Source organism: Silurus aristotelis (genome assembly GCF_946808225.1).
Source record: "Silurus aristotelis genome assembly, chromosome: 13".
NCBI classification, from domain to species: Eukaryota; Metazoa; Chordata; class Actinopteri; order Siluriformes; family Siluridae; genus Silurus; species Silurus aristotelis.
The window spans coordinates 3,098,641-3,126,135 of record NC_139586.1 but is presented as its reverse complement, the minus strand read 5'-3'; the positions used below and the strand labels follow the sequence as shown (position 1 = coordinate 3,126,135).

The 27,495-nt window shown below is 40.4% G+C and overlaps 2 protein-coding genes across 6 annotated transcripts in view; both read left to right on the top strand.

Annotated features, from left to right (window-relative positions):
- Window positions 1-1,104: 1,104 nt before the first annotated feature.
- On the top strand, window positions 1,105-13,731 carry wdr47b (WD repeat domain 47b). The gene is made up of 14 exons (XM_083559587.1): window positions 1,105-1,308; window positions 3,055-3,231; window positions 3,352-3,435; window positions 3,572-3,656; window positions 4,151-4,929; window positions 5,796-5,907; window positions 7,171-7,340; window positions 8,158-8,388; window positions 8,498-8,665; window positions 8,909-9,078; window positions 10,516-10,686; window positions 10,783-10,914; window positions 11,034-11,252; window positions 12,460-13,731. The coding sequence occupies exons 2-14, from the start codon at window positions 3,074-3,076 to the stop codon at window positions 12,600-12,602; spliced, it is 2,622 nt and encodes an 873-aa protein (XP_083415713.1). The 5' UTR covers window positions 1,105-1,308; window positions 3,055-3,073; the 3' UTR covers window positions 12,603-13,731.
- A 1,746-nt stretch (window positions 13,732-15,477) lies between these two features.
- LOC310736215 (chloride channel CLIC-like protein 1) overlaps window positions 15,478-27,495 on the top strand; it is a 20,034-nt gene continuing 8,016 nt past the window's right edge. For 2 of the 5 annotated variants that reach the window (XM_083559589.1, XM_083559592.1), the window contains exons 1-9: window positions 15,478-16,620; window positions 16,715-16,834; window positions 18,676-18,786; window positions 18,874-19,098; window positions 20,098-20,238; window positions 21,061-21,160; window positions 21,827-21,924; window positions 22,008-22,154; window positions 22,719-23,136. In XM_083559589.1, coding sequence (XP_083415715.1) covers window positions 16,450-16,620; window positions 16,715-16,834; window positions 18,676-18,786; window positions 18,874-19,098; window positions 20,098-20,238; window positions 21,061-21,160; window positions 21,827-21,924; window positions 22,008-22,154; window positions 22,719-23,136 — 1,531 coding nt within the window. In that variant the 5' untranslated portion in view covers window positions 15,478-16,449. Of the gene's footprint in view, window positions 16,621-16,714; window positions 16,835-18,675; window positions 18,787-18,873; window positions 19,099-20,097; window positions 20,239-21,060; window positions 21,161-21,826; window positions 21,925-22,007; window positions 22,155-22,718; window positions 23,268-23,369; window positions 23,543-24,084; window positions 24,297-27,495 lie in introns of those variants that run through there. The other 3 variants (XM_083559588.1, XM_083559590.1, XM_083559591.1) reach the window with 3 other exon arrangements.

Here is a 27,495-nt window from a genome sequence, read left to right as displayed (position 1 = left end):
AGCTACCCGTGACATCACAGTGCACTGTCCTCCACCAAGAGTATAAAAGGCCAGAACACCGAGCAGCAGTCGGCATTTCCAATTTTAGTATATGTTTAGTATTAAATACCTAAAAAAAATACAGGAACGATAAATGGAATTTAGATTATTAATTTTTTTATTTTTTTATTTATATTTTATTTTATTATTCCACCTTACTGTGTTCGCTCCACACTCCAGATCAGTAGGTGGCGGTAATGCACCTTTTAGTTGGTCTGCCAAACCGCCATAAAACACCACAACAACAACAACAAGCAGTCGTCATTGACCAGTGGCCATTCGACACCGTGCAACCTGTCACTCAGCACTGACCATTCAGCAGTGGCCTTTCAGCCTACATTCTGCATCACGCAACCTACTGAACAACAACTAACAGAAGTAGCAAGAATCACCTCATGTACGATCTATCCTATACCAAGTAAAGTTGATTGTTCTGAATCCTGTACCATGTTTTACTGATGCGCTGGGGCGAGTACAATCCCTGATCAGCGCACACCAGATCCTTATATGGTCCTTCGAGCTAGAGAGGAAAACTTCCTAACAATCACTTTTCCTCCCTTTTCCAAAAGAATGTTTGGCCAATTTCTCGCATTTCTTACTTTATTTCTCATGATTCCGACTTTTTTCCTCGCAATTCAAACTTTTTTCTCACAACAACTCAATTCTCACTTAATGATGATTCCAAGTTATTTTTTTTCTCACAGTTCTGCTTTATTTTTCTTGAGTCCGAGCAGATCCGGTGCTCGTGTTTTTTTTTGTGAGTTCTCTCCAGGGATCGGAGGATCAGCGATTCTTCCAGTAACAAGAATATCTCAATTTGTGAAATCACCGCTAAAATAGTGCTCTATAAACAGCATTCAGGCAGAATTGCGAGAAAATAAAATAGGAATTGTGAGAAATAATGTTGAAATTGTGAGAAATAAAGTCGGGTTTGAGAAAAATAAAGTGTGAATTGCGAGAAAAAAGTCTGAAATTCGACAAAATAAAAGAAACGGGCTTCTATTGTTAATTTAAAAAAATTAAAGACCATGTGATTGGTGGATGGTGGCCACTCCCCTTGTGGAGACTCCGGGTGGGCGGGGAGATCAGCGAGAACCCGACCTGCGTTTTATCCCAGACGTTTTGATACAGTTGGCTTTCCATACAACGACAGCTGAGCTTCTAGAGGGAGGCCAAACAAAACACGCGTGTAACCCGAGAACACCAAGCGAGCAGATCCGGTGCTCGTGTGCACCCCCCCCCCCCCGGGCATCTCCTAGACCTTTTGCGGTAAGGATCTGATCTCACGGCAGTGACTGATGATCGCTATCAAGGGCACGGATTTGCACCGGTCCATGCATTAAAGCCGACGCCTAATCACCCCACCTGCCTCCTCGTGTGTGTGTGTGTGTGTGTGTGTGTGTGTGTGTGTGTGTGTGTGTGTGTGTGTGTGTGTGTGTGTGTGTGCGCGCTGATCTGATGCTGAAGCGTTTTTGGATGCAGGTGCCATCATTCTGTATCTTGAAATGGTTCTGCAGTGGCCATGAAGTTGCTGCAGCTAAGCCTGAGTACTCTCTAGAATGCATTGGTTATGCATATTTTAAATGCCTGTCTGACCAAAGGTTTGTGGACACCCGCCCCATTATGTCCCCATGCCCCTTCATGTTCAAATTATGTTTGTGGACACCTTTTCGTCATCATGATGACCTTGCTGAAGATCATAATCCAGATTCTCTGTCATCTGTTGCTGTTATAATAACCTCCTAGTCTTCTGTGAAATCTTTCTGGAATGGACCTCTAGGACTTATTCTTGCTAACATTACTAAGATTAGGCAAGTTCTAGACAAGGTAAAGGCTTTCTACAAGATTTTGGAGCGTGGTTGTGGGGGATTTGTGTTCTCAGTGAGGTCAGGTACTGATGTTAAGCAGGTGAGGAGGTTTGGGGTTCGGTCCATGTTCCTGGTCATCCCAAAGGAGCAGGTCTGGGCCTCGTAGTTCCAGTAACCGTACACTATAATGATAGTCAGTATAGAGGGACGTTATATACAATTTCAAGTCTTGGAGTGTCCATATACTTTTGCCGTTAAACAGTTTTATCCCTATTCACTATACACTGACCAGGCATAACATTATGACTGGTAAAATTTATAACACTGATAATCTCTTCATCGTGGTACCTGTTAGTGGGAGGGATTTATTAGGTAGCAAGTGAATATTTTGTCCTCTTAGTTAATATGTTAAAAGCAGGAAAAATGGGCAAGTGTAAGGATTTGAGCGAGTTGACAAAGGCCAAATTGTGACGACTAGACGACTGGGTAGAGCATCTCGAAATCTGCAGCTCTTATGGGCTGATGGGTCATACAGAGATTTTTTAAGACAGGTTTCACTCTGGACAGGCCTCGCGAAGGTCCAGCAAAGTAGTAGAGTCCTCGTGCTGTGTGTCCGGTGCAGAAGCTGCTCCAGAAAAACAGACGCTTGAGTGCTGCAGCATTGCTTTAAAGGTTGCAGAAGTGGAAGGTCTGCGTGTCAGTGCTTAGACCGTAGCCAACAGAAGGAGCCTCTTTTCTGAAGCTGGTTCATGGATTCCAACATGTAGTGAGACATTCTGACGCAAAACATGATTCCCTTTCTTCAGAAACTGGGCCGAATGGCAGTTTTTTTACGTTTTAATGACCCCAAACACACCACCAAGATGACAGCTGCCTTGCTGAGAAAACCGAAGGTGAAGATAATCAAATGGCCAAGTATGTCCTCAAGTGGAAGATGGAGAAGCGCAACGTGTCTAACATCCAGCAGCTCAATGATGTCATAATGGAGGAGTGGAAGAGGATCCCAGCAACAACCTGTGCAGCTCTGGGGAATTCCATGCCCAGGAAGATTGAGGCAGTGCTACATAATATTGATGATTGTCCAGAATGATATAGGATCTGGAGTAGAACTGCATGATGACGTGGCACGCAGCTTGACGCAGAAAAAAATTTAATTCTCTGAAAAAAGAACCGTATGCGACTTTATTTACTGTTTGCTCGCTTTCAGACGCTTTCGACGGGACACCATGACGGCAGAGGAGACAATTAACATCAAAGAAGCGGAGATCATCAAGCTCGTCCTGGATTTCCTGAACTGCCGCAAGCTTCACATCAGCATGCTGGCGCTGGAGAAGGAGAGCGGCGTCATTAACGGGCTCTACTCGGACGATATGCTGTTTCTCAGGTGGGTTTCAGCATGCAGGTGATTGGATTAATCAGGACGGGGCTCAGAAGCCTATCCTCTCCCTGTTTATTCCTTTATTTCTTCCTTGTAACCTTTATAACACATTTGTTTGTTTGATAGGCAACTGATATTAGACGGACAATGGGAGGAGGTTCTTCAGTTCATTCAGCCACTGGAGAGTATAGAGAAATTCGACAAAAAGAGGTAAATTCAGGGGAAAAAACTAGATTTTTCTAGGACAGATAGTGGCTTGTCTATTCTCTTGATATTGTTTTACGTGTTTTTTTTTTTATTTTTTTTTTTTCCTCTTTTTCCTCTTTTTTCTCTTTTTTGTGCAAAGGCTTCGGTTCATCATTCTGCAACAGAAGTTCCTGGAAGCACTTTGTGTGAACAATGCCATGACTGCATTCGAAGATCCACAAAATGTGTGTGTCAGAGTGTACGAGGTGGTATCATTACATTTCGAGGCTAGCTCTGTTTACAAGAAAGTACGTTATTTATCTTCATGCCATCACCTTTAAAATAGTCCCGTTACACAGCAATACGTTGCTCCCAGCGTCCCCGACAATGATCTCCGCAACGGTGTCGTCCTCTTCCAGTGAGGTTCCTCCGCTCTCGAAGCGAGCGTGCTGCTCGAAACACCTCAAACAACCTCTATCTATCTATCTATCTATCTATCTATCTATCTATCTATCTATCTATCTATCTATCTATCTATCTATCTATCTATCTATCTATCTATCTATCTATCTATCTATCTATCTATCTATCTATCTATCTATCTATCTATCTATCGTTTTTGACCTAGAAAAAAAATAAAAAGTTATTTATCCACAAACATCAAAGTGGTTCACTGTCAGACACAGGGTTTCTGATCGATCCGTCCATAAATAAGTAGACTTTTCTTTCTTGTCTTTAGCTTCAGCTGACCATGCAAGAGGCAGTGAAGTGTCTGAACGCTCTGGAGGAGTTAAGCCCATCCAAAGAGGCCTACAGCAAACTGTGCCTGCTTTTAACTCTGCCTCAGCTCACGCACCATGCCGAGTTCAAGGACTGGAACCCGAGCACGGCGCGCGTGCGCTGCTTTGAGGAGACGTGCTCTTTGGTCAGCGAGTTCATTCCGGCAGACCGCAAGCTCAGCGAAGCCGGTTTCCGGGCCGGCTCAGACCGGCTCTTCCAGCTGCTGGTTAAAGGTGTGCTGTATGAATGTTGCGTTGAGTTCTGCCAGAGCAAGGCGACCGGAGAGAACATCGGTGAGGCAGAGGTTCTTCTAGGCGTCGACATGCTCTGCGGCAATGGCTGTGACGAACCTGACCTGAGCCTGATCTCTTGGTTGCGTAACCTTGCGCCGGCCATTTTTACGTGCGCCTTTGAGCAGAAGACGCTCAATGTTCATGTCGATCAGCTGGTAAAGCCAACCCGTGCTGTCAACTCTGATCTTCTTGCACCGCTTCTTGCTAAGTTTTCGCCTTCCCCGGCTTCGCCATTAAGACGCCCTCAGTCAGCCGAATCGTACGTGTCGCGTTCCCTCAACCCGGCGCTGGACGGTTTGTCATATGGCCTAGCAGGGAGGGAGAGAAAAATCACAGAGGATGATGGAAAAGATGGCGCACCAATGTCTCATTCTTTTGCTCATTTCGGCTCCAACGGCAGCCACATCAAAGTGGACAAAACCATCTTTATGGTGACACCAGACAGGTATGAAGTTTTATTAATTGAGAACAATTTATTGTTGTTATTATTATTATTATAAATTTTTGTACTCTCCATTATAATGGAATGGTTGGCTAATAGGGACATAGGCTAAATAGACAAAAGTACAGATTTTTCCCGCCATATATGGTTCTTTTTCAAACTCTTACCACAAAATTGGAGGCCCTCAATTGTATAGGATGTCTTTGGATCCAGTCGTATGATATTTCCCTTTCACAGATCCTCACAGTTCCAGCATGACCTTGGAGATATGAAGATATCCATAAAGATATGGTTTCCATGAGTTGGAAGATGTGGACCTCAACTCTATTAAACCAATTTGGGTTAAATTGAAATGCTCAGTGCACCGCAGGCCTCCACACCTACATCAGTACCTGACTTCAACCCTCCGTGGTTAAGGCTCTGGGTTACTGATCGGAAGTTTGGGGTTTCAAGCCCTGGTATCGCCAAGCTGCCATTTTTTTGGGCCCTCAATCAGGGTAACCAGGGGCGGTATATAACCAGTATAATGCACTATTACCAATATTATAAAGTACCACCTGACTATCCGAATCCAAAATCTTTTGGAACGTCTTCCCAGAAGAATGGGGGCTATTATAATGGGAAATGGGGACTAAAAGTGGAATTAAAAAGAACCTTTTGTACATATAGTCTGTTTAAATTATACTGAAGATTTGGCTAAGCAATAGTCATGAGAAGTACAGCCTTGGTCTAGTAGCGTAACCAGTTTACTCATTCCTAGTCTTATTCGCCTTAAAGTCAGCTACGTTGTCAGTTTGCGTTTCCTCTATGTTTTCGCGTCTTTCATTACAGAAAAAAAACGATGAATGACTGTGTTTTTACTTCGCCAGCTCTCGGCCTCACACGCAAGAACAGAAAACGAGCACTTCCATAGAGACACCCTGTCCTGCTCAACCTCCTGAAAGTGATGGAGAACTCCCCGGTGTGGTTAAAATGACAGAGGTGCTATTTCCAATCTATTTTAATCAGGTCAAATAGCTGAACATTGCTATAGAGGTTTTTCAATAGGAAATTTGCAATTTGGCATTTAATAAAATTTATATAGAACTGTATTCCTGATTAAGATCAAACATGCACGTTATGGACTTGGGACATGTGACTTTTCCTGTCATATGTGATTCTTTTACAAAATTTTCCAGGGTTCCTAAGCATTTTAGAAAAGTAGGAAAAAGTAGGGAATTTGATTTGAGTGATTTCCAGTTCTTGATTAGTATGGTTTAGGGGGGGGGGGGGTTCTATTGCCATGTTCGTTTTTCTACAATAGAAAATTAAGAATTTGGAATTTTTATAAAACTACATCTACGCCAATCTGGATACATTTGAAAAAAAAGGCGTCTACAAAACGCTTCGCGTCCACACTTCCGTGATCGATCGCTTTCCAGAATTCGCTCATCCAGACTGAAACGTCCGAAAACGCTCACGTCCCTGTCCTGCGCATGAGCGGAAACGTAAGACGATTCGAACTGCATAATTTCCGCCTGAGGTTTATTTACTTTCCTGCTCCTTGAAAAGTCGTGGCAACGACTAAAAAAATGCGTCATCGTTTTCGAAATCCTCTTTGATTTTCCACTTTAATTTTTAAAACATACATCAGAGATTCTAATGTTACACGTTATTGGAATTGAAAAGGAATTTCAAATTCTGATGCTTTTAGGGACGTCTGCAGAGTTGAGTTTCAAGCAAAGGGTTGAGTTTCAAGCAAAGGCTTGAGTTTCAAGCAAAGGCTTGAATTTTGAAATAAAAAATGTGTAGGAACCCTGCTTTTACTACAAGATTGGAGGCCCACAGTTGTATAGCATGTCAGATGTGGTAGTGTGAATTTTTTTCTTTCTCATCAATTAGGTGACCCAAACCTTTTGGTAGTGCCCCTGTGCATAAGGTATGGTTTACATGGGTTGGACAATGAGGAGTGTTTGAGTGACCAGCTATAGAGCACTGAGCTCAACCCTATTGAACACCTTCCAACACCCAGGCTTTCTCACATCCACCTACATTAGTACATGACTTTACTAAGTGGCTGAATGAACATCTCAGAAGAGTTAGGGGCTATTATAACAGCAAATTGGGATTAAATGTGGAATGGGATGTTGAAATACTCCCCAGACTTTGGTCCGTACAGTGTATAGGCATGCTTCTGTGCTTTATTCTGTTCTACAATGATCATCGAATCGTCCAAACTTTATGTACGTCTCCTCGCACTTATAGGAGCAGCTGCAGGAGTTCCAGCGTCAGCGGCTGCGCGTGCAGCATCACTTGGAGCAGAAGCAGCAGCATATGCAGCTCTACCAGCAGATGTTGCTGGAGGGGGGAGTCCAGCAAGACGGTCAGGCCTCGAGTTCCAGCCAGCACAACCTCACGCAGACCTTCCTCAGCAGGTCGGAGCCAAACACTAGCGTGCACGCGCGCACACACACACACACACACACACACACACACACACACACACACACACACAGTGTTAACACGCTCGTATCAGTAAGAAAGACGCTGAGCGGTGAACAAAGAGCTACCATATGCTGTCTAAGTGATCTAGCAGATGTTGTGTTCGTAGGGTGTCCCATTAGTTGGTTAAACATTGAATGTAAAATAGGTCTGAATAAAATCGAGCGAATTTGGTCTCTGTGGATGAAAAGTCGTGGTGGTTCCTAGTTTTTTCTCCAGGCAAAAGTTTTTTTGTACAATCTAAAATAAATAATACGGTTTGTATTTCTCTAATTCCTCAGAATTCCGAAATCTGGACACCTTTTTATAAGGTGATCATGTGCTCCAATTTGATCAAGGAGCTAGTGCGAGATTAGACGTCCCTGAAGTGGTACTTTATGCTGGAGAAACTGGTTCGAATCCCTGGGTAGACTGGGTGGAAACTGGGTTGACCGCTAGATCGGGCTCGGATTTTTTAAAAAATTGGAATCCTTGAATCCTTCGTCTTTTTTTCTCAATTCTTTATTTTTAGTGCAGTAACAGACAGCAATGCAATAAAATTTTTGCTTCCTCTTTTTTAAAATGAAAAAATATGTACATAATACAAACCAAAAAATGTATAAAAAAAATAATAATTCATTAATAATTCTGTATAATTCAACTCCATTATAAAAGTTGTTCATTGTTGGTTCTCAGTATATAGTAATATTTATTATTACTAGTTTATTTCTATAGTGCTATATATCTGTTCATCGATTTGCATTTCTACAGGTCCATTCAAAAGCTGGAGGAGCTCAATGTAGGGATGGAAGACCTGGGAGAGAACATGCAAGCCTTGGCTCAACAGTGTAACAGTTCACAGCTTGAAGCGCAGCATACGCGAACTCCCGAAAACGACAGTAGAGGCAAAAACAAAACCGATGTGACGAGCAGCACTCCTCAGAGAGGATGTATCCGGGGCATGCCTTCACTAGACGAGTCCCCGGTGCTGGTCAGCCGGAGGTGAGGGGGGCATTTAATCAGGAAGCACCATAATATTGTATTATAATAATAATGTTTATAGCAACAGATCGTTCAAACTCCTAATTGTCTAAACGGTGTGACAATAAAGTGTGTTTCAGGATGACAAACCCAAGTCCCCATTCGTAGCGGTGCACATACTTGAAGACACACAAGCCGTGCGGGCTGTCGCATTTCACCCTTCCGGATCTCTCTATGCAATCGGCTCTAATTCCAAAACCTTGCGCGTGTGCATGTACCCGCAGGACCTCAGCGCCAGGTATTAAATAAGATTTGCATTTCAGGCACAGAGTATGTCCATTTGTGGCGTTTGGGTTGAAAATGTTGACCAAAAATACTGGAACGTACCAAAGCTATCGTTCAGCAAAGTAGTACAGTAGGAGGAACAACTGAAAGATGCAGAACGTACAGATCTTATATACAGTTATGTGCATGCGGGAACGGGAAACGGGTTTTATATTAATACAATATACTAATATTAAAAAGGTTTATTGTCCCACAGTGCGGAAAACCCGCCGCAGCAGCCTGAAGTCTGCTTCAAGCGCAACAAACACCACAAAGGCTCCATCTACTGTGTGGCTTGGAGTCCATGTGGCCAGCTTCTTGCTACCGGCTCCAATGACAAATATGTCAAAGTCCTGCCTTTTAACGCCGAAACCTGCAATGCTACAGGTGAAAAAATGGCACAAATTCAAAATTGTTGCTGAGTTGTTGTTGTTGTTGTTGTATGGAGATTCATGGGGTGAGGGGGTCAATTTTTTAGCTCATTAATTCAGTTTACTTGAATTGTATTTGTAAAGCTCTTTTAATCCGAACATGGTCCCAAAGCAGCTTTGAAGGGGAAAACGTAATGAGGAATATAAAGAAACCTTGAGAGGAGCCAGATAAAAAAAAAAAAAAAAAAGGCTTCATCCTCATCTTAACCATGTACATGATAGTTTTATTATCGGTGAGGATATGAACTGTTCACTTGAGTGCAAAACTGTTCAATTGTAGAACCAAGCCATTGTAGCAGAAACAGGGTCGCAAAAGAGCCGGAGAATTTCCGTTATTTTTTCATTGAATTTCCGGAAACTTGCCATGAGATCTTCATCTGGGGAATTTTGGAAAATTAATAAAAAAATGAATTAATAAAAAATGTGGGGAAATTTCTAAATATACTAAATATTCATATACAAACGTAATTATAAACATTTTATTTGGTCATAAGCTGACATGCATGCAAACTAATACAGATTTTTTTTTTTTAAATGACATTTATATTATATTATATTATTACTTTATTAGATTACTGATTATTATTTAAGTTTTAAACACAAATGTATGTAATATTTATGTCCTTTACCTGAATACTCACTAAGACGGACATTTTCTTCACATTATTTTGTGTGCAAGATTAAAAAAAAAAAAAAGATCTCTGTTGTGTTATGAAGGATTGTAGGGCATGGAAAGTTTCCAGTCTTGAAAAAAGTCCTTGAATTTTGCAACCTTATGCAGAAATGTTCATAGTCAATCCAAACCCCTGATTGTTTTTGAGTGGAACGATCCAAAGTCATGTCCTGTATCTTTTACATTTATATTTACATTTATGGCATTTGGCAGACGTCTTTATTCAGAGAGAAATGAGCAGTTGATGGATAATCAAAACAATGGCAGAATAGTGTTGCTGGGATTTGACCTCATAACCTTCCGATCCAAAGTCCAATGCTTTAAGCTACTGACTGGTTTCCAGTTGATGAGACTTTCATGCAACAGTAGAGAATCAGGAACGAAATGAACATAACATTCTGAAGGTTGCGAAACTTATAACTATAACATATTCAAAAAGTATTTGCAGACCAACTGAGAAGTGGATCTCCACAAACATTCACTGACGAAGACACATCCAGCGTCCTTCTGCCATACACGGTGTCCTATATCTGGGACACCCTGTATTATGGGGAGACTAGTACTGCTTGTCATTTGGCAAAAAATTATACCTCAGAAAACCCACATTTCTGCATTATTCCCAGTGCAGAATGAGACCTACCATATTAGTGTCTTTGTACATGTGCGTACGTGTGTACTTGCAGATCTTGTTCAATGTTGTGTGTGCTTGGATGCCCACAGGGCCAGACCTGGAGCTCAGCATGCACGATGGGACCATACGTGATGTGGCATTCATGGAGGGTCCAGACAGTGGTGGAACTGTCCTTATTAGTGCTGGAGCAGGAGACTGCAACATCTACACCACCGACTGCCTAAGAGGATTAGGTCTACATGCACTTAGTGGACATACAGGTACACACGCATGTAAAGTACAGTATCTATATATTTAAGCAGCAATAATTTCATTATCTTCTCATTGATGATTTGAAATGATGTGTGTATGATTAGGGCACATCCTCTCCCTTTATACATGGTGTGGTTGGATGGTAGCGTCTGGCTCTCAGGATCAGACGGTGCGTTTCTGGGACTTGCGCGTGCCCAGTTGTGTAAAAGTGGTCAGAAGCGCTTTGAATGGACCTGGTGGGTTGTATTTAATATCCCTGTTTTTAGTTTAATACCAAACCCTGAATGCATTCATGTTCAAAAGTATAAAATGTATCAGAGGTGGTAAGTGATGAGGGTTCTGTTTCTCAAATAAGGAAGTGCAGTGGCTTCGGTGGCTGTGGACCCGACCGGGCGGCTCCTGGCTGCAGGTTTGGAGGACAACCGATGCCTGCTGTACGACATCAGAGGGGGACGAATGGTTCAGGCGTACACCCCCCACGCCGGCGACATTCGCTCGGTCCGGTTCTCTCCTGGAGCTCACTACTTGCTCACCGGCTCTTACGACAGCAAAGTCATGATTACTGATCTACAAGGTAGGCAAGATAACCTTGCATTCACACTTGGCTGTTTTTTTTTTTTTTTTGGATGCATTGCAGTCATTGTGGATTGTTAGTTTGTCCAAATACTTTTGGCGCCCCAAAATTAATTCGGCACATCTTTCTACACGGTGCACAATTTCAAATCTGGTCTAAGTAAAGCTTTAAGTCAGCTCTTCGGGGTCATATACGCTCACTGGTCAATTTCATAGGAGTGCCTGCTCATTAACACTCATTTGGATGTTAAAATAAAGGCTAGATGTTTGGCTGATTGAATGTACTAGAATGTTCTGAGATAGATCAGCTTCAATACAGTGTGAGTAAAGTTTAAAATGACCCAAAAAAAAAAAAAAGGTAAGCATGTAACAAGCTTGTTGTTTGTATCAACAAGCTTGTAACATGCCAACAGATGGCAGCACAAGGCTGCACACACAATCACAGGGAGCACCAGCCTTCCTAAATCATTGTGCCAAAAGACATCGTTTGGTGTACATTAGGAGCTGTGCAACTGGTGCTATCCTGTCACCTCACACGTGAGTTTCTCACTGGAAACAACATGATCTCACTTCCACAACCACCCTACGCAGATTTTTCCTGGAGACTTTGCTTTTTTTCCGAAAATGAAGATCCGGCTCAAAGGTTGCCATTTTGACATTGTTGCGGAGATCCAGCGCGAATCACAGAAGATACTTGACACGCTTCGAAAATAAAGACTTTCAGGACACATTCCGGAAGTGGCAGCAACGCTGAGCGCGCTGTATTGCTGTGCAAGGGGACTTTGTTGCTGGTGATAGTGTGAAAACATGGATAAATAAAGTACTTTCTTGTAAACAGAGCCAGTCTCGAAACTTTTTAATGCCACCCTGTATGTCTTACTAAGGGGAGGTTAGTGGTTAAGGCATTGGACTTTCGATCTGGGGGTTATGGGTTCTGTTGGGAATTTGGGGGAATGGGGATCAAGTACTCCACCATGGACGGTCCCAAGCAGAGGAGGGTGGGCGTTGGGCTAGGAACCAGACCCCGTAACAAAATTGCTGTGGAAACGGCAAGTAAGGCCCTTGCATAAATTAAATAAATAAATAAAAGTCCTAGATTGCAGATTATCATTATTAAGATATATTTCTCCACAGAATTTGTTCTGGATCTGCATTTCATGCCTTCAAAATGTGGAAAGCACGACTAAAAATGTGTTTTTTGTTCCCAGGAGACTTAACCAAGCCTCTGCCAGTAATGGTGGCCGGTGAACACAAGGACAAAGTGATCCAATGTCGGTGGCACACGAGAGACATTTCCTTCCTGTCGTCTTCTGCAGACAGGACCATCACGCTCTGGGCACACCACCCATAACCCATCCCTGAAACGAGCAACGGAAAAAAGCACAAATCTCATTCAATTCGATGGAGCCCTTTATAAACTTGGATCGGAAAGGACTTTTTATTATTAAAAGCGAATTACTTTTCATATACTGTAAAATAAATATTTTTTGCATGTTAGCTGATATCAGCATGTCGACCAAGGTTTATTCGGAACTGCTGTCATTTGTGCAGGTTTATCTATTATGCAAAAAGACAAAAAGTTCAATTCAGAATGTTTTGAATTATTTTGTGCCTTGAGTTTCTTAATCCGTGCATAGGCTTTGCCAATGTCGTAATATTTCCTTGCATGACAGTTTGACTAACTTTTTCCATACATTCATTGTCCACTTAATTGGGAACGCCTATATTCATTCGATTATCCAGTCAGCCAATCATGTTGCAGTAATGCAATGCATGAAATAATACAGATAGCGGTCAAGATCTTTAGGTAATGTTCATCTCACTCATCAAAATAAAAGGCATGGATGTTGATACCCGATGGTCTGGTTTGATACCCTCAGAAACTGCAGATCTTCTGGGATGTTCATATACAACAGTCATTACAGAATGGTGCGGAAAACAAAAAACCCTGAGTGAGCGGAGGATGATCTCTTTTGTGGGTGACAGGAGTGAAATCCTATGTTGTATTCTTCTGTTGTCCGTTTACCTCAATGTTTGATTGGTTGTGTGATGTTTTTTGTTTTTCACACCATTCTGCCTAAACTCTAGAGAACGGTTGTGTGCAAAGCAAAAAAAAGCCGCACCTTCAACACACTTTCATAATTCGTACTTACTCTTCTTTCTGATATTTAATGTGAACATAATCGGAATCTCCTGACCTTCTGCTTTATTTTATATCCACCCTGCTGACATCTGATCGGCTGATCGGATATTTGCAAGAACATGCAGGGGTACAGATGTTCTTAATAAATTGGACGGTGATTGTAAATCAGGCATGCTGCAACTATTGATTGTAAGACGGGATCCCTGTAGAGAAGCTTTAATGCAAAACTTGGGTATGTGTGTTCGGACGAAATGTGGAAAAAAGCATTCTTTGTTTTGAATATCTGCATCTAAATATAAAATAAAATGGAAAAGATGAAAAAAATATAAACATAAAATCTTGGTCCAGTATTTGTTCACTCTGTTTGAACCACTTAACCCCTACGAAGCACTTTGTACTGGTTTTGCATGATATACTGGTACTTGAAAGGTATCGTGACACGATTCCTTGTTTTATTAGTACAGTACTTTGAGTATATCCCAGCTTGTTCAGAGCCTGGGGTCAGAGTGCAGGGTCAGCCATGATGCAGTGCCCCTGAAGCACAGAGGGCCCAAGAATGGCAGCTTGGCAATACCAGGGCTTGAACCCCTGACCTTCTGGTTAGTTGCCCAGCATCTAGTCATTTTTTTGTCAAGTGACTCCAATATACTCTATGCAGTGCATTACACAGGAAACAAATTTGAGTATTTAATCTCATGAGTCCTCTGGTCAGAGTCGTTCGTTCTATTGTCACGTGACTCTTACTGACGCTATACAGTTATATATACACCGACCAGGCTTACCATTATGACTGATAAGGTAAATAACGCTGATTATCTCTTTATCATGGCACCTGTTCGTGCGTGGGATATATTTGACAGGAAGTGAACATTTTGTCCTCAAAGTTGATGTGTTAGAAGCAGGAAAAATGGGCAAGCGTAAGGATTTAAACGAGTCATGGGCGGCCGAGGTTTAATGATGCATGTGGGAAATGAAGGCTGGCCCGTGTGGTCTGATCCAACAGACGAGCTACTGTAACTTAAATTGCTGAAGAAGTTAAAGCTGTTAACGCTCGACGGGTCTGAACTGTTTTGGCAGCAAAAGCGGGCCCAACACAATATTAGACGGGGTCAAAATCTTATGCTGTTGTGTATTTTATATATACAGTATATATATATATATATATACACAGTGGTACCTTGACCTACGAGTGCATTAATGTACGAGTTTTGCGAGGTACGAGTGGTCACTCGGTCGATTTTTTGTTTTGTTACGTGAGGAAAATTAAGATAAGCAAGGAAGAAAAAGTAAAAAATTAAAAGTTTAGGGATATGTAGTGTACAGTAGTGATAGTAAAAAACGAGTTTTCCCTCCTCCTCCACTTATCGCCTCTATTTATGAATTTATATACATATTTATATTATATATATATATATTCTGTTTGACTATTTGTATAAAAATTATAAATAAATATAAAATAGAATACAAAATAAAAAAAATTTAATTAAAACTTCCTACTTCCTTTACTTAGATATAAGAAAATAAACTCCACCCTAAAATATTTTTTTAAGATTTTAATATTTTTTTAATAACCAAACACTTGTTTAACGGTTGCGTCAAGTCTCAACTCAAGCACCGACATCTGCCATGATGCACACATCTGGCAATTAAAACCGTCCGTGTGGAAGGAAACATAGCAAAGGTTCTGATGATTTAGGTAATTTAAAACACCATAATCCCTTTAAAACATTTACAAGAAACTAATAATAAACATACATTTGCATAAAGCATCCATATTTGTCAAGTTATGCCTATGTTGATTAGAGAATTAAAAACGTGAAAAGTATTTATTTAAGGAACAAAAAAATTATTCATTTGTATTAATTTCTGATCAAAGGAACGAAATAAACTAAATGACAAAAAAAGATTTGTTTACTTTGATAAAGGAGATTCAAAGAACCAAGTCACTAAAATCTTCCTTTCATTAGAAATGCACCTCCTGCCAATCAAATAATCAAATTAAACAGTGTATAGGTAAATCAAGGAAAGAAAAAACTATCTTTAACAGAATTATTTTGGGGCACTCAAATTTAAATGGCACAAATGGAAATTGGGCTACTGTTGGCCGAAGGAGGAGAAGGGAGAAGAGGAAGACGTCTACAGAGACGGCATTGAAGGGAGAAGTGGAGGAGAGTGGAGGTACTTTAAATGTTGATACTATGACTGGTAAAGGGAGAGAGGTATCTGATATGATGGAGAGGAGAAAGGTAGATATGTTGTGGGACCAAGTGGGAAGAGAGTAAGGCAAGGAACATTGGAGGTGGAGCTTTAAACTGTTCTTTTATTTTTTGGATGGAAAGAGAAATGGTGTGATTCTTGGTGGGAAGAGTACAGTAAGAGTGTAGTGGAGGTAAAGAAAGTTTCTGATAGATTGATGAAAATGAAGCTGGAAGTTGAAGGGGTGATGATAAATGTCATCAGTGCTTATGCTCCACAAGTAGGATGATCCGCTGTGGCGACTCCGATTGGGAGCAGCCGAAAGAAGAAGAAGAAGAAGAAGAAGAGAAGAAGGAAGTACGAACAAGAAAAAAGAAAATTGATAGAAGAAATAAAAGAAATGGAAACCAAGAAGTACATTTTAAGGAATTCATAAAATGGGCAAGTGAAATAAATAGTAAAGCCGTCTTCGGCTTTATTAAAGAGTGAGGTATGATAAACAGGACAGAAAACTCTGTTCCGCACCCCGGAGCAGTAGGTGGCGGTAATGCACCTATTAAGCTCGCCAACGTTAAAATCAAAAGAAGGAAGGAGAAGAAAGAGGAAGAAAAAAAAAGACGGATAATAGATTTGACCCGATATAACGTCTATTTAATTGGAAATAGTTCAGTTTCGTCGTCTTTTTTTTTTTTTTTTTAGACCCCATGAGCTAGCATGTTAGAGTTGTTTTGTATGCTAGGCATGCTAGCTGGGTGTTTATTGTAGTTTCGGTTTGCATGAGGTTGTTGTGCAGCAGCTTCGTAGTTCTGTAAACAACAGTGTGTATAATCTATGTAATTTGAACGTATGATCAGGAAGGATGTCAGGCGGGATGTCCTTGATAACGAAGATATCATGGAGCTTCGCAGCTTTTTTGATTATAAGTAGTTTCCTTGTTTGCGGGAATTATCAGGATGATGATGAATGGATCGATCCATACGACATGCTCAACTACGACTCGACTTCCAAAAGCATGAGAAAACCAATAGAAGTAAAGAAACTTGAGTGGCTCAATGTGAATCAGCCGATCAAACACACCTTCCACGAATTTCAACTAGTATTAAAACTCTGTTTTCTTTCTCTAGGGCTCCATCTACAGTAATGTACCCACTAAAAGAAGGGAATACAGTCAGGATGCATGTCAGGTGACTCAGTGTCCAGATGTGAAGGAATGCACTGACCGAGTGAACATGCTGCAACGGCAGGTGAGAATGTTAGGACCATTATGAACACAAAACGACATGTTTCTTTTCCAGATCACGGCTTCAACATGAGTTTGGTAAATGTTTGGCATAGTTGCCATGTTATTGCAGCACCTTGTTTGGTCGGAGAACCGCTTCGAGAGGTTTTCTGGCGATGAATGAGAAGATAAGAAGAGTTCATTGCTCCTGTAGGAGCCAGCAGACTTGACATAATTTGTCTTAAGCTTCGGAATATAATGCATGCTCTTTTTGTCTTACACAACAAAGAAAAAGATTCAATGAAGCGGATAACAAACACCTTTGAGCAGTTTGCAGGCATCAGCCGATGCTGGTGGAGATTCTGGGGCCTGTGATGCACCGAAAGGGGATAAGATCCTACGCACATACGCCTTTCCAGACCCTGGAAGCGCCGCTGTTTTTTGTACAGGAAAGCTCATGAACAAGCTGATGATGACTGGAAAACGGACAAACATGAATCAAGAAAAGCCTGTTACATGGTCAAAGGACTGGAAGTTGGTACATTAAACAAAAATGAAACATTTCTGGAAAAAAAGTATGACAGTAGACACTAGGCGCATTCCAAAAAAGGACGACTTGTCAAGCTGGATTTACCTGAGTGAGATAGAAATCCCACAGCACAGCTGTAAGGTGGAGTCCAATGTCTGTATCAACGGTCCTTTAGAGAGCACCGGCATTGCAAATATGTTGGACTGTCATAATGTCACGGTAAACAGAATATTCAATTCAAAGGAGTTGCTTGTGCAACAGTACAATCATGACTTTAATGAATCTGTTGAAGACAGAATTTTATTAAGAGTGCAGAAGAGTCAATCAGGCCTCAGGATGGACATTATAGCTTAGAGTTGCCATTCAGAAAGTTACCATACCCAACGACTATCAAATGGCAGAGCAGCGTCTGATTGGACTTGAAGGAAATTGATGAGAAGTTTAAAAGGGAGTATACAGAATTCCTGGAAGAGATGATTAATTAAGGCCACACGGAAGAACTGCCACGAGATGAACTAAAAAGATCAGATGGTAAGGTATGGTATATACACCCCATGGTGTCTTCCATTCCAAAAAAAAAATGCCATCAAGGTGGGTTTTTGATTGTGGTGCAACATTCAAAGGAACGTCTCTAAATGCTGATAAAAGGCACAGATCTGACAAATGCTCTCTTTGATGTCCTCATCAGATTTTGACAAATGCCTGTGGCTTTAATGGTAAGTTTCCAAGTCTCATGTTGACTTCGTAAGGTTCTTGCGGTGGCCTAAAGGTGAAGTGTGTAAGCCTCATGTTGAGTATCGCATAGCCGTTCAGAGACGTGAGCGTTCTCGGACGGTTCAGTGTGGACGAGCGACATTTGGGAAACGATTGAAAACTAAAGTGTGGACGCGGAACGTTTTTAGACAAAAACAAAAAAATTATCCTCAGCCCGCAAAACTTGCATCCGAACTGAATGTCGTTTGTTTTTTTGTTTTTTTACATCCTTTTATGTATAATTTAGAGACTGTTGTGTGTGAAACTCCGAGTAGATCAGCACTTTCTTAATTATGACCATGCCCTGGTCGAAGGCGAATTGGTCAGCATTGTTATGCATCGAGTTCTTGTATGATTATCGGCTGAGTGCTGCTGGATAAATGTGTGTCCAAATAACTGAATTCTAACAGGAAACAATGGAAGCAGAAATAGATAAAAATTGTTAGCATTATCCATGGCCAGTTGACAATTACAATTTTTCAGGCTTTTGTTCCATCAGTTAATTTGATTGCTATGTGTTGTAAATAACTCCATATACCTCATTGTGTAGTTACTCATCGTTTCTGTCCTCAAACCTATTCCAGCTCGACGAGCACCGGCAGAGGGTGACGTTTTCCTCGCAACAGCCGTCGTGCAACCCTGTGTTCAAGCGCTTCTTAGCAAAGCTTCTGAAAGAAATTTCTAAACTTTCCTTGGTACGTGATCACGAGCCACCCCCCGAGCCATGTGTGCCTTCCTGCTTAGATTCCCGTGCTTCTTATTTTCTTTGTGTGACCTTCTAGCCCAACGCCGTGACTGCTGAAATGCACTACGATGCCGAGGTGAAATTTTCCAAGCAAATGCTGGCGGAAATCCAGAAGCTTGTGAATGAAGATAGCAGCTGGAATACCGGCGCTCTAGATGATGCGCTGAGTAACATTCTTATTAACTTTAAACACCACGACCACGAGGCCTGGAGGTGGCGCTTCGAAGACACGTTTGGGGTCGAACCCGACACAGTTATCAAGGTAAAAAATTTTTTTTTTTAATTAGGGGCTGCTCAATGAAAATATCTAAACACTAAAACAATTTAAGGACAAATTTGTGTTTTACTACATTTAATGGAGATTTGTGGTCATTCAGCTACAAGGGTGTTACTATGGACTTTGTACCCATGGGCATCGTCTTGTTGGAACAGATTTGGGATTCGTATTTGAAGTGAAAGAAAAATTTCATGTAACCGCATCCAAAGATGTTTTACACAATTGTTTCCCTTTTACTTTGTGGTAACAGAACCACAGAAGGCAGTAAAAGTCAAGTGTTCCAATAGTTTTGTTAATAGAGTGTATCATTGGTTTACTCAGTTGTCCTGGAAATAGGCTCTGATGCCACTGTGACGAACCTTTTAGTTTCAGTTTGAATGCATGCCTTTGATTTTCTTTCATATTTATTAATATAGTTAATATGTTCATATTTTTTTTCTTTAACACATTTTCATTTTTACCTAGAGTATTGTTTTTTTTTTTTTTTTTTTTTTTTTTTTTATCCAGTATGGATAAAATCAGTTGATCGGTTATCGGCAAAAACAATCCAACCTAACTATTGGTATTTATAACATGAAATTCTTTCTTTGCATACCCCAGCAATGTTAGGAAAATGAGGACAGAGTGCAGGGTCAGCTAGGCAACAGCACCCCTGGAGCAGAAAGGGGATAAGGGCCTTGCTCAAGGGCCCAAAGCTTGGCAGCGTGCCGATACCAGGGCTTAAACCCCCGACCTTCCAATCAGTAACACAGAACCTAAACCACTAAGATAACCCTGAGTATATTATAAATTAATAAGAAGATTATAACATTTGAGTATCACCCAAAAGGCCACTCTTGTTTAGTAAAATGTCTTTCTGAATGGAGATCACGGTCATGTGCATCTTGGCTCGTGATTGGACCTCGAGTTTGCTGCATGTATGGGTTTTTAATGTCTATTTTTACCTTTGAAATATAATTCTCACAATTTGAATTTTTAATACAGGTCTCTGGCGTTGTCTTGATCATCGTGGCAATAATTTGCACTGAGATGTGGTCGGTGGTGTCCTGGTTTGTCCAGTTTAAGAGGATGTTTGCCATATGCTTCTTTGTCAGTCTGTTGTGGAACTGGTTCTATCTCTACAAGGTAAGGTTGATAGGGAATACAGTGTATAGCAAACTACACCAAATAACATGCATTATAGTTGTTTGGTATGGTATTGCTCTTATAAAGTCATATACACAATATTTCAAAGTGGCTACCGTATTTTCCGGACTATAAGCCGCTACTTTTTTCCCACGTCTTGAACCCCTCCGGTTTCACAAGCTTCAAGCCACCAAAAAACTGAGCCCCGTAACATTAGACCAATTAAATTGCCGAACGGGTTCAGGTGAACCAATGAAACTCTTTATATTAAATCAGATGCGCTCCCACTGAATCGGGCTGCACCACATCATAAATATGGATGAGGTTCCTCTGCCATTTGACCTGCCACTCACTCGGAGTGTCTACAGGAAATGCGAATCATTCGTCACGCTGAAAACAACCGGGCATGAAAAAACGCATTTCACCTGTGTTCTGAGCTGCACAGCATCGGGAGAAAAGCTTCACCGATGGTGATTTTTAAAAGCACGACGATGCCAAAAAAAAAACTCCCGAGAGAAATTGTTGTGAAAGGAAGGAGGAAGACAGTGAACAATGACTTTCTTGGTAGGCTACTGTTTAGATGCAAGCCGTGTAACAGACACCGTCTTTTGTTAAAGCCTGTGTAAAGTTAATTAGTTTCAGTGCAGACACCTGCGGCTTATAGACAGGTGCGGCGTATTTATGTTCAAAATCTTTGTAAAATTCAGTGGGTGTGGCTTATATTTGGGTGCGCTTAATAGTCATTACGGTAAATACAATAATTATAGTGTAATAGTTAAATATTAAATCCAAAGTGTGATGGAAACATTCAACTTTCTATAGATTGCCTTTGCTGAACACCAGGCCAACGTTGTAAAGATGGAGAACGTCAATGATAAATGCACCGGAATGAAGAAAATTGACTGGAAGGACAATATCAAAGGTGAGGTTCTGGAAATTTCCATTCATATAGTATGTAGGGATTTGAGTGGAGAAGCTGGCTTTTTTATACACTCTGTATTTAGCTGCATCAGGCTTTGGATTAAGACACCACGGGGCAAACCCAGAGCCTGTGGGAGAGATTAGTATCTCATGTTTGGTTTAAAAATGAGAGCACACTGAGCACTGGGGCCCCTCAGGGCTGTGTGCTCAGCCCATTGCTGTTCACTCTGCTGACTTACGAATGTGTAGCAATACACAGCTCGAACTTGTACACATTTCTGTATTACCCAAATGGGGGCTAACAAACGTAAACTATTAAATGGAAAAATTTTAAAGTTTACGTTTGTTAGCCTCCATTTGGGTAATACAGAAACGAATTATAAAAGTAAATAAAAAAAAACAAACAAACAAAAAAAATGACCAACAAAAACCGACAAGCAATTTTATGGTTTGCATTTCTTCCCCCTAACTATACCATTGGACTGAACTGAACCGTGACTTAAAAACCGAGGTAAGTACCAAACCAAGAATTTTGTTTACCATTACACCCCTAGTGGCTGGAGGTAGAGACCTTCTCAGCCTGTTGCCACAGTGATCTCTACCAGGGAACATGGACGAATGAAGATTTTTGCAACCGTGTCTAAACATTTAACTTCTATGGTTTCAGAGTGGTTTCGGACAACGTGGACTCTTCAGGACGACCCTTGTAAGCAATACTACGAGACCCTGATTGTGAATCCGATCCTACTCGTGTCTCCAAACAAGGTTCCTACTTCTTCACTGCTATGCTCTTCAACTCACTACAAATTTTTACCTCAGCCTGCCTGACATGTTTCTTGTCTTTACAGGCCGTCATTATGACCCTGACCACCTTCTTTACAGACCCTCTGAAGCACTTGGGACAAGGAATTAGCGAGTTTCTCAGGGCCTTACTGAAAGACCTGCCTGTTACGCTTCAGATACCTGTGCTTCTTCTAATCGGGCTCGCCATCGTGGTATGTCATTTGGATGGTTCTGGTGGAAAATGGCTGTAAAACCTTTAATTTTCAGTTGTACTGAGATCAGGACTGAGCAAATCCCAATTAGGGGTGTGCGATATTGACCAAAAATGATATCTCGATATTTTTGGGGGGATTTTGTCGATAACGATAGTGTTCCTACGCAATTTGGAAAAGTATGGAATTTGATTTGTGATTTGCAGGTCTGGATTTGTTTGAGGAGGCGAAATCAAGCAAAAACAGGCAATGTGGTGTCTAAAACATAAGACTTTTAATATTAACTTACATAAAATCAATATCACCTTTGTAATCATGCTGATTCATGTCATGAATTTTGTGTTTCTAAATGCACTCTACTCGACTTAATCACGTATCTACACGTGCACTCTGTAGGTGTGTTTGTTTGGGTTTTGCGCTATACTCTGTAATGTCAAATTGTTAAAACAACAATTACGATATTATCGTAGACAATACACATCGTACACCCCCATTGCCAACTCTCGATGATCGTGTCTCGTATCATTTCTAACGGTCCAAAAATATTTTTGATCCTTTGCCCAGGTCTTTATGTACAGCACTGGCCAAGCAGCTGTACACCATGCTGTTCTTGGACCTGTCCGAGGAGGTCGTCGAGATCCTCCACCCGGCATTGCACAGCAACCTTCAGCTCCTCCCATACAGGTTCAAGAACACAGAGAAGAAGCAATGGAACTTTTAGCAGGAGGCAATGGCAACAATGCCACACAACCGAGACAAGAGGGCAACCAGGTCAAACACATGAGGAACCAGGGTCATCTCCATGATAAGCAGCCTGAAATTCACCAGAGGAGACCCTACAGGAGACAAGAGCAGCAGAGGGTGCGGGTGGAAACCCTACATAACGCAGACAACCTTTACAGTGGGGATGAGACGGACACTCTACAGGAAGCAGTAGTCGAGGACCAGGCTGAGAATGTGGAGGAAGAACCTCTGAATCTTGGTAAAGAAACAGTAATGAAGGCATCTGCATCCAACACAGAAATTAAAAACACTCAACCTGGATCTAAGGAGCTCAGTGAAACCTGTAACACTAAAGATAATAAAACCTCAGAAAATATTAAACGGAATGAGGTAAATATCTGTGAAGTTCATAGTTTAATTTTTTTGATAGTTTAATTTTTTTATTAATTAATTTATTAGTTCAATTCTAATTTGTTTATTTGTTTATTATAGGAACAGGGTTCAGCAAGCAAAGGAGGAAATGCAGCAAAAAAACAAGAATGTGTTGAAAATATTGGCACTTTATTTAAGAAAAATATGCAGTAATCATTTAATATATACATAAAAAAAAAATTATTTTATATAGTATTGTTTAACAATATAAATAAAAAAATATTTGTATGAAATCATGAGACCATTTATTTAACTGTTTAATGAAAGCCAACAAATAAACTGTACAATTACAAAATACCACCAAATAAATGTAATATCTCTAGCTCCATTAGTACAGTATCAATGCCAATCAGTGCAGTTTATGGGGTTATAAGGCCACAATATTACCTACATAATATTAAGGTGTTGCATAAAATTCTTTTTGTTTACATTCAGGAATATGTCGACAAACATCACCCACTATCGATGATGCTAACATTTTATAGTTATAGCACAGACTATTGTAATTATTAACCCACCAGAAACCCTCTAGACCAGATTGATATACACTTTTACCCCATGAAACCATACCTCAAAGTACTGTTTTAATTTTATTATTAATATTTTAACTCCACAAACCCATGTTAATTTTATTATTATTCACACATTCTTTTTTATGGCTAAAGGGTTTTATTTTGCGCCAATGCACTGTAGCGTCATTTTAAAAAGTTCCTATAGAGGGCAGTGTAGTGCGTTGGCTGAGCTCTAAATTGGAACCTGTTAGATGTGTTTCCAGGGGGAACAATTTAATGGTGCACCTCCGAGAGCACATGCAGGTTGAAATTTTTGGAGAAAGTTTCTCCATGAAAAAATAAGGATTCTCACCCGTTCAGCTCAAATTTAAGCCTGGCAACAATGCCGCACAACCCAGACAAGAGGGCATCCAGGTCAAACACACGAGGAACCGGGCTCATCTCTACGACAAGCAGCCTGAAATTCACCAGAGGAGTCCTTACTATTACTGTTTATTTTATTATTAATATTTTCATTCCACAAACCCATGTTAATTTAGTTTATTATTCACAAATTTTTTTTTTTTTTTTTTTTTTTTTTTAATGGCTAAAGGGTTTTCTTTCGCGCCAATGCACTCTAGCGTCATTTTAAAAAGTTCCTAAAGGGGGCAGTGTAGTGCGGTGGATGTTTGGAGAAAGCTTCTCCATAAATAAATAAGGATTCTCACCAGTTCAACTCATAAACTCACATAATTAAACACTGTATTACTGAAGCTTTACAATTGCAAAGTTGATATTTTACTTTTATCTAAAATAAATTTGAGCTCAAATTTATTTTAGATAAAAGTAAAATTTCAACCTTGTTTTTTTTGGGTTATAGTCACTTTTCAAAGCTTATCAACCTATTGATTACTGCTACTCCTACAAATTATTACAACTACAGCTTCTGTATCGGCAGTACTACGACTTTTGTCCAGAATTAAAAGCAGTAAAATCTGATGAGTTGTCCTGTTGCGTCCTTCAGACTTAGAAAGCCATTTTTAAGTTTGGGCAGAGCTGAACAATTGGGAAAACTTAACATTTTATAACTTTATTACACTGCCCTCTTTATAAACTTAATATTTGAACTCCACAAACCCATGTCAATTTAGTTTATTATTCACAAATTCTTTTTATGGCTAAAGGGTTTTGTTTTGCACTAATGCACAAATAAATAATACAAAACAATTTTACTTTGACGTGGCATTTGAAAGATGCCCATATTCATATTACAGCATGGGGGGTCTGCAAACCAAATTGCCAAAAAAAGACAAAAAGAAAATCAAACATGAAACAAACGGCATGTTAAAGATATTTAGCTAATCACTAAATAAGCTCCAAGCTCACTGGGGTCTGCAGGGGGAGAGAAACTTGCCTTATTTGTTAGGTCATGCCCCTTTCTGGAAGGATCTCTGCAGGGGAGGCTGCCTGTTAACCTCTAGGTGGAGCTCTTTGTGGTGGCTACCATGGCAGCTTCTGGAAGGTTCTCTGCAATTAAGCCCACCGTGTATGCAGCTTCATCACTCATCTCGTTATGATGGTACAAGTTAATGCATTTAATGAAACCGGCTAATAGCTGTATATCACTTACTGTTGCCTGCTTTGCTTTTATACATGGAGAACTAACATTTCTCTTAGCTGCTGTTGTATTTTTACTCAAGTAAAAGTTTAAAGGGACTTTTACTTTTACTAGAGTCATGTTTTACCTACTGTATCTCTTTTATGCAAGTACATGCTTTGTGTACTCCATCCACCACTGTGTGTGTGTGTGTGTGTGTGTGTGTATGTATGTGTGTGTGTGTGTGTGTATATATATATATATATATATATATATATATATATATATATATATATATATATATACACACATATACAGTGGCGATCAAAATTAGAGAACAATGTATAAACAATTGAACAATTCTGAAATAATGTCATCTTCACTGCTCAACAGTTGAGGGAGTTTTTGTCCAGTCTATACCATGCTACCAGAACACCTTTTCCACAAAATAACTAAGGCATTTCCAAAAAAAACATTATTTTCCAGAAAACACACTGATCAAAATTAGAGAACAATTTTTTTCTGTGCCATTTCACTTTATTTATTATAACTCAACTTGTATACTTATATGTTCTGATTTCTTTGTATGAATTCAATATATGGCTTGATGGCTACGTCTGGTGGAAAGTTTGTCAATAGCCCACTTAGAAATCCACTTACTGATAAAAATGCTGATGTGTCATATATTTATTTTTCCCGCTGTGTGTATATATATATATACACACAGTATCTCACAAAAGTGAGTACACCCCTCGCATTTCAGAAACCATTTTATTATTTGTTCTCGTTTCTTAGAGTAGTCAATATGCAGCTTGCATAGCAATACAGATTTACTGTCCCCTAACAATAATTCAACATACAGCCATTATTGTAAAAAAAAAAAAACTGGCAGCCTGAAAGAGTACACCCTAAGTGAACATGTCTAAACTGTGTTCAAAGTGTCAGTATTTTGTTTAAGCATCATTGTAACTTGCATTGCCTTAATCGTCCTGGGCCTGGAATTCACCAGAGCTGTACAGGTTGTTGCCAGTATCCTCTTACCCCCTCCATAATGACATCACGGAGCTGCTGGATGTTAGACACATGGCGCTTCGCCACCTTCAGCTTGAGGATGCCCTACATGTGCTCAATAGGGTTCAGGTCTGGAGACATATTTGGCCACTCCATCCCCTTTAGCTTCTTTAGCAAGGCAGTCATCTTGCCAGTGTGTTTGGGGTCATTATGATGAAAAACTGCAGTTCAGCCCAGTTACTGAATGGAGGGCATCATGTTCTGCTTTAGAATGTCACAGTACATCTTGGAATTTATGTTTCACTCAATGAACTGCATCTCCCCAGTACCAACAGCCCTCATGCAGCCCCAGACCATGATGCTACCACCATGCTTGACTGTAGGCAAGACATAATAATCTTGTTTCTCCTCACCAGGGCATTACCACCAGTGTTGTTACATTTAAAAGTAACGCGTTACAATATTGAGTTACTCCCCAAAAAAGCATTTGACGAAAATAGCGTATTGAACTCAAGCGAACACGCACATAAAAAAAAAAAAACAACACAAACAAAGTCTGTGTTTTCTGTCATTATGTTGGTGTGTGACATTTACAATAAATCTGGCTGAGCAGAGGTGTGTGTGTGTGTGTGTGTGTGTGTGTGTGTGTGTGTGTGTGTGTGTGTGTGTGTGTGTGAGAGAGAGAGAGGAGGGGATGGGTGATGTTCATGTGTGCCCATGTGTATGATGTGGCTCGGGTTAGGGTTAGTATCTGAAAATCTACTGAAAATCTATTTACTAAATATTAATCAAGCCTTTGTTGTTTAGCTTGAGGCGGGGTGCAGGTTTCATTCGGCTCTCTCTCTTTCACATCTGTAGTGCTGTGCTTTGCTTGCAGATGTTTTTTTAAATCTGAAGTGGTATTTTTTGCCGTTGACAAGAGCTTTTCACCAACACATAATTTACACTTAACGAATATTCCCTTCTCCTTTTCCTCGACTATTTCAAAATAATGTGAATATTTCCATCGCAGTAATGTAATGTTCTGTCCTGCCATCTCCGCTTCTAACCAGCTTCTGTTCCCACGGCTCGCACGTAGGGGTGCGCG

Bases quoted from the DNA above. Each gene is read 5' to 3' on its own strand.
- wdr47b (XM_083559587.1), top strand. From the start codon at position 3,074: ATGACGGCAGAGGAGACAATTAACATCAAAGAAGCGGAGATCATCAAG. The intron at 3,657-4,150 runs GTGTGTGTCAGA...TCTTGTCTTTAG, and splicing joins CATTCGAAGATCCACAAAAT to CTTCAGCTGACCATGCAAGA. The intron at 9,079-10,515 runs GTGAAAAAATGG...GGATGCCCACAG, and splicing joins CGAAACCTGCAATGCTACAG to GGCCAGACCTGGAGCTCAGC.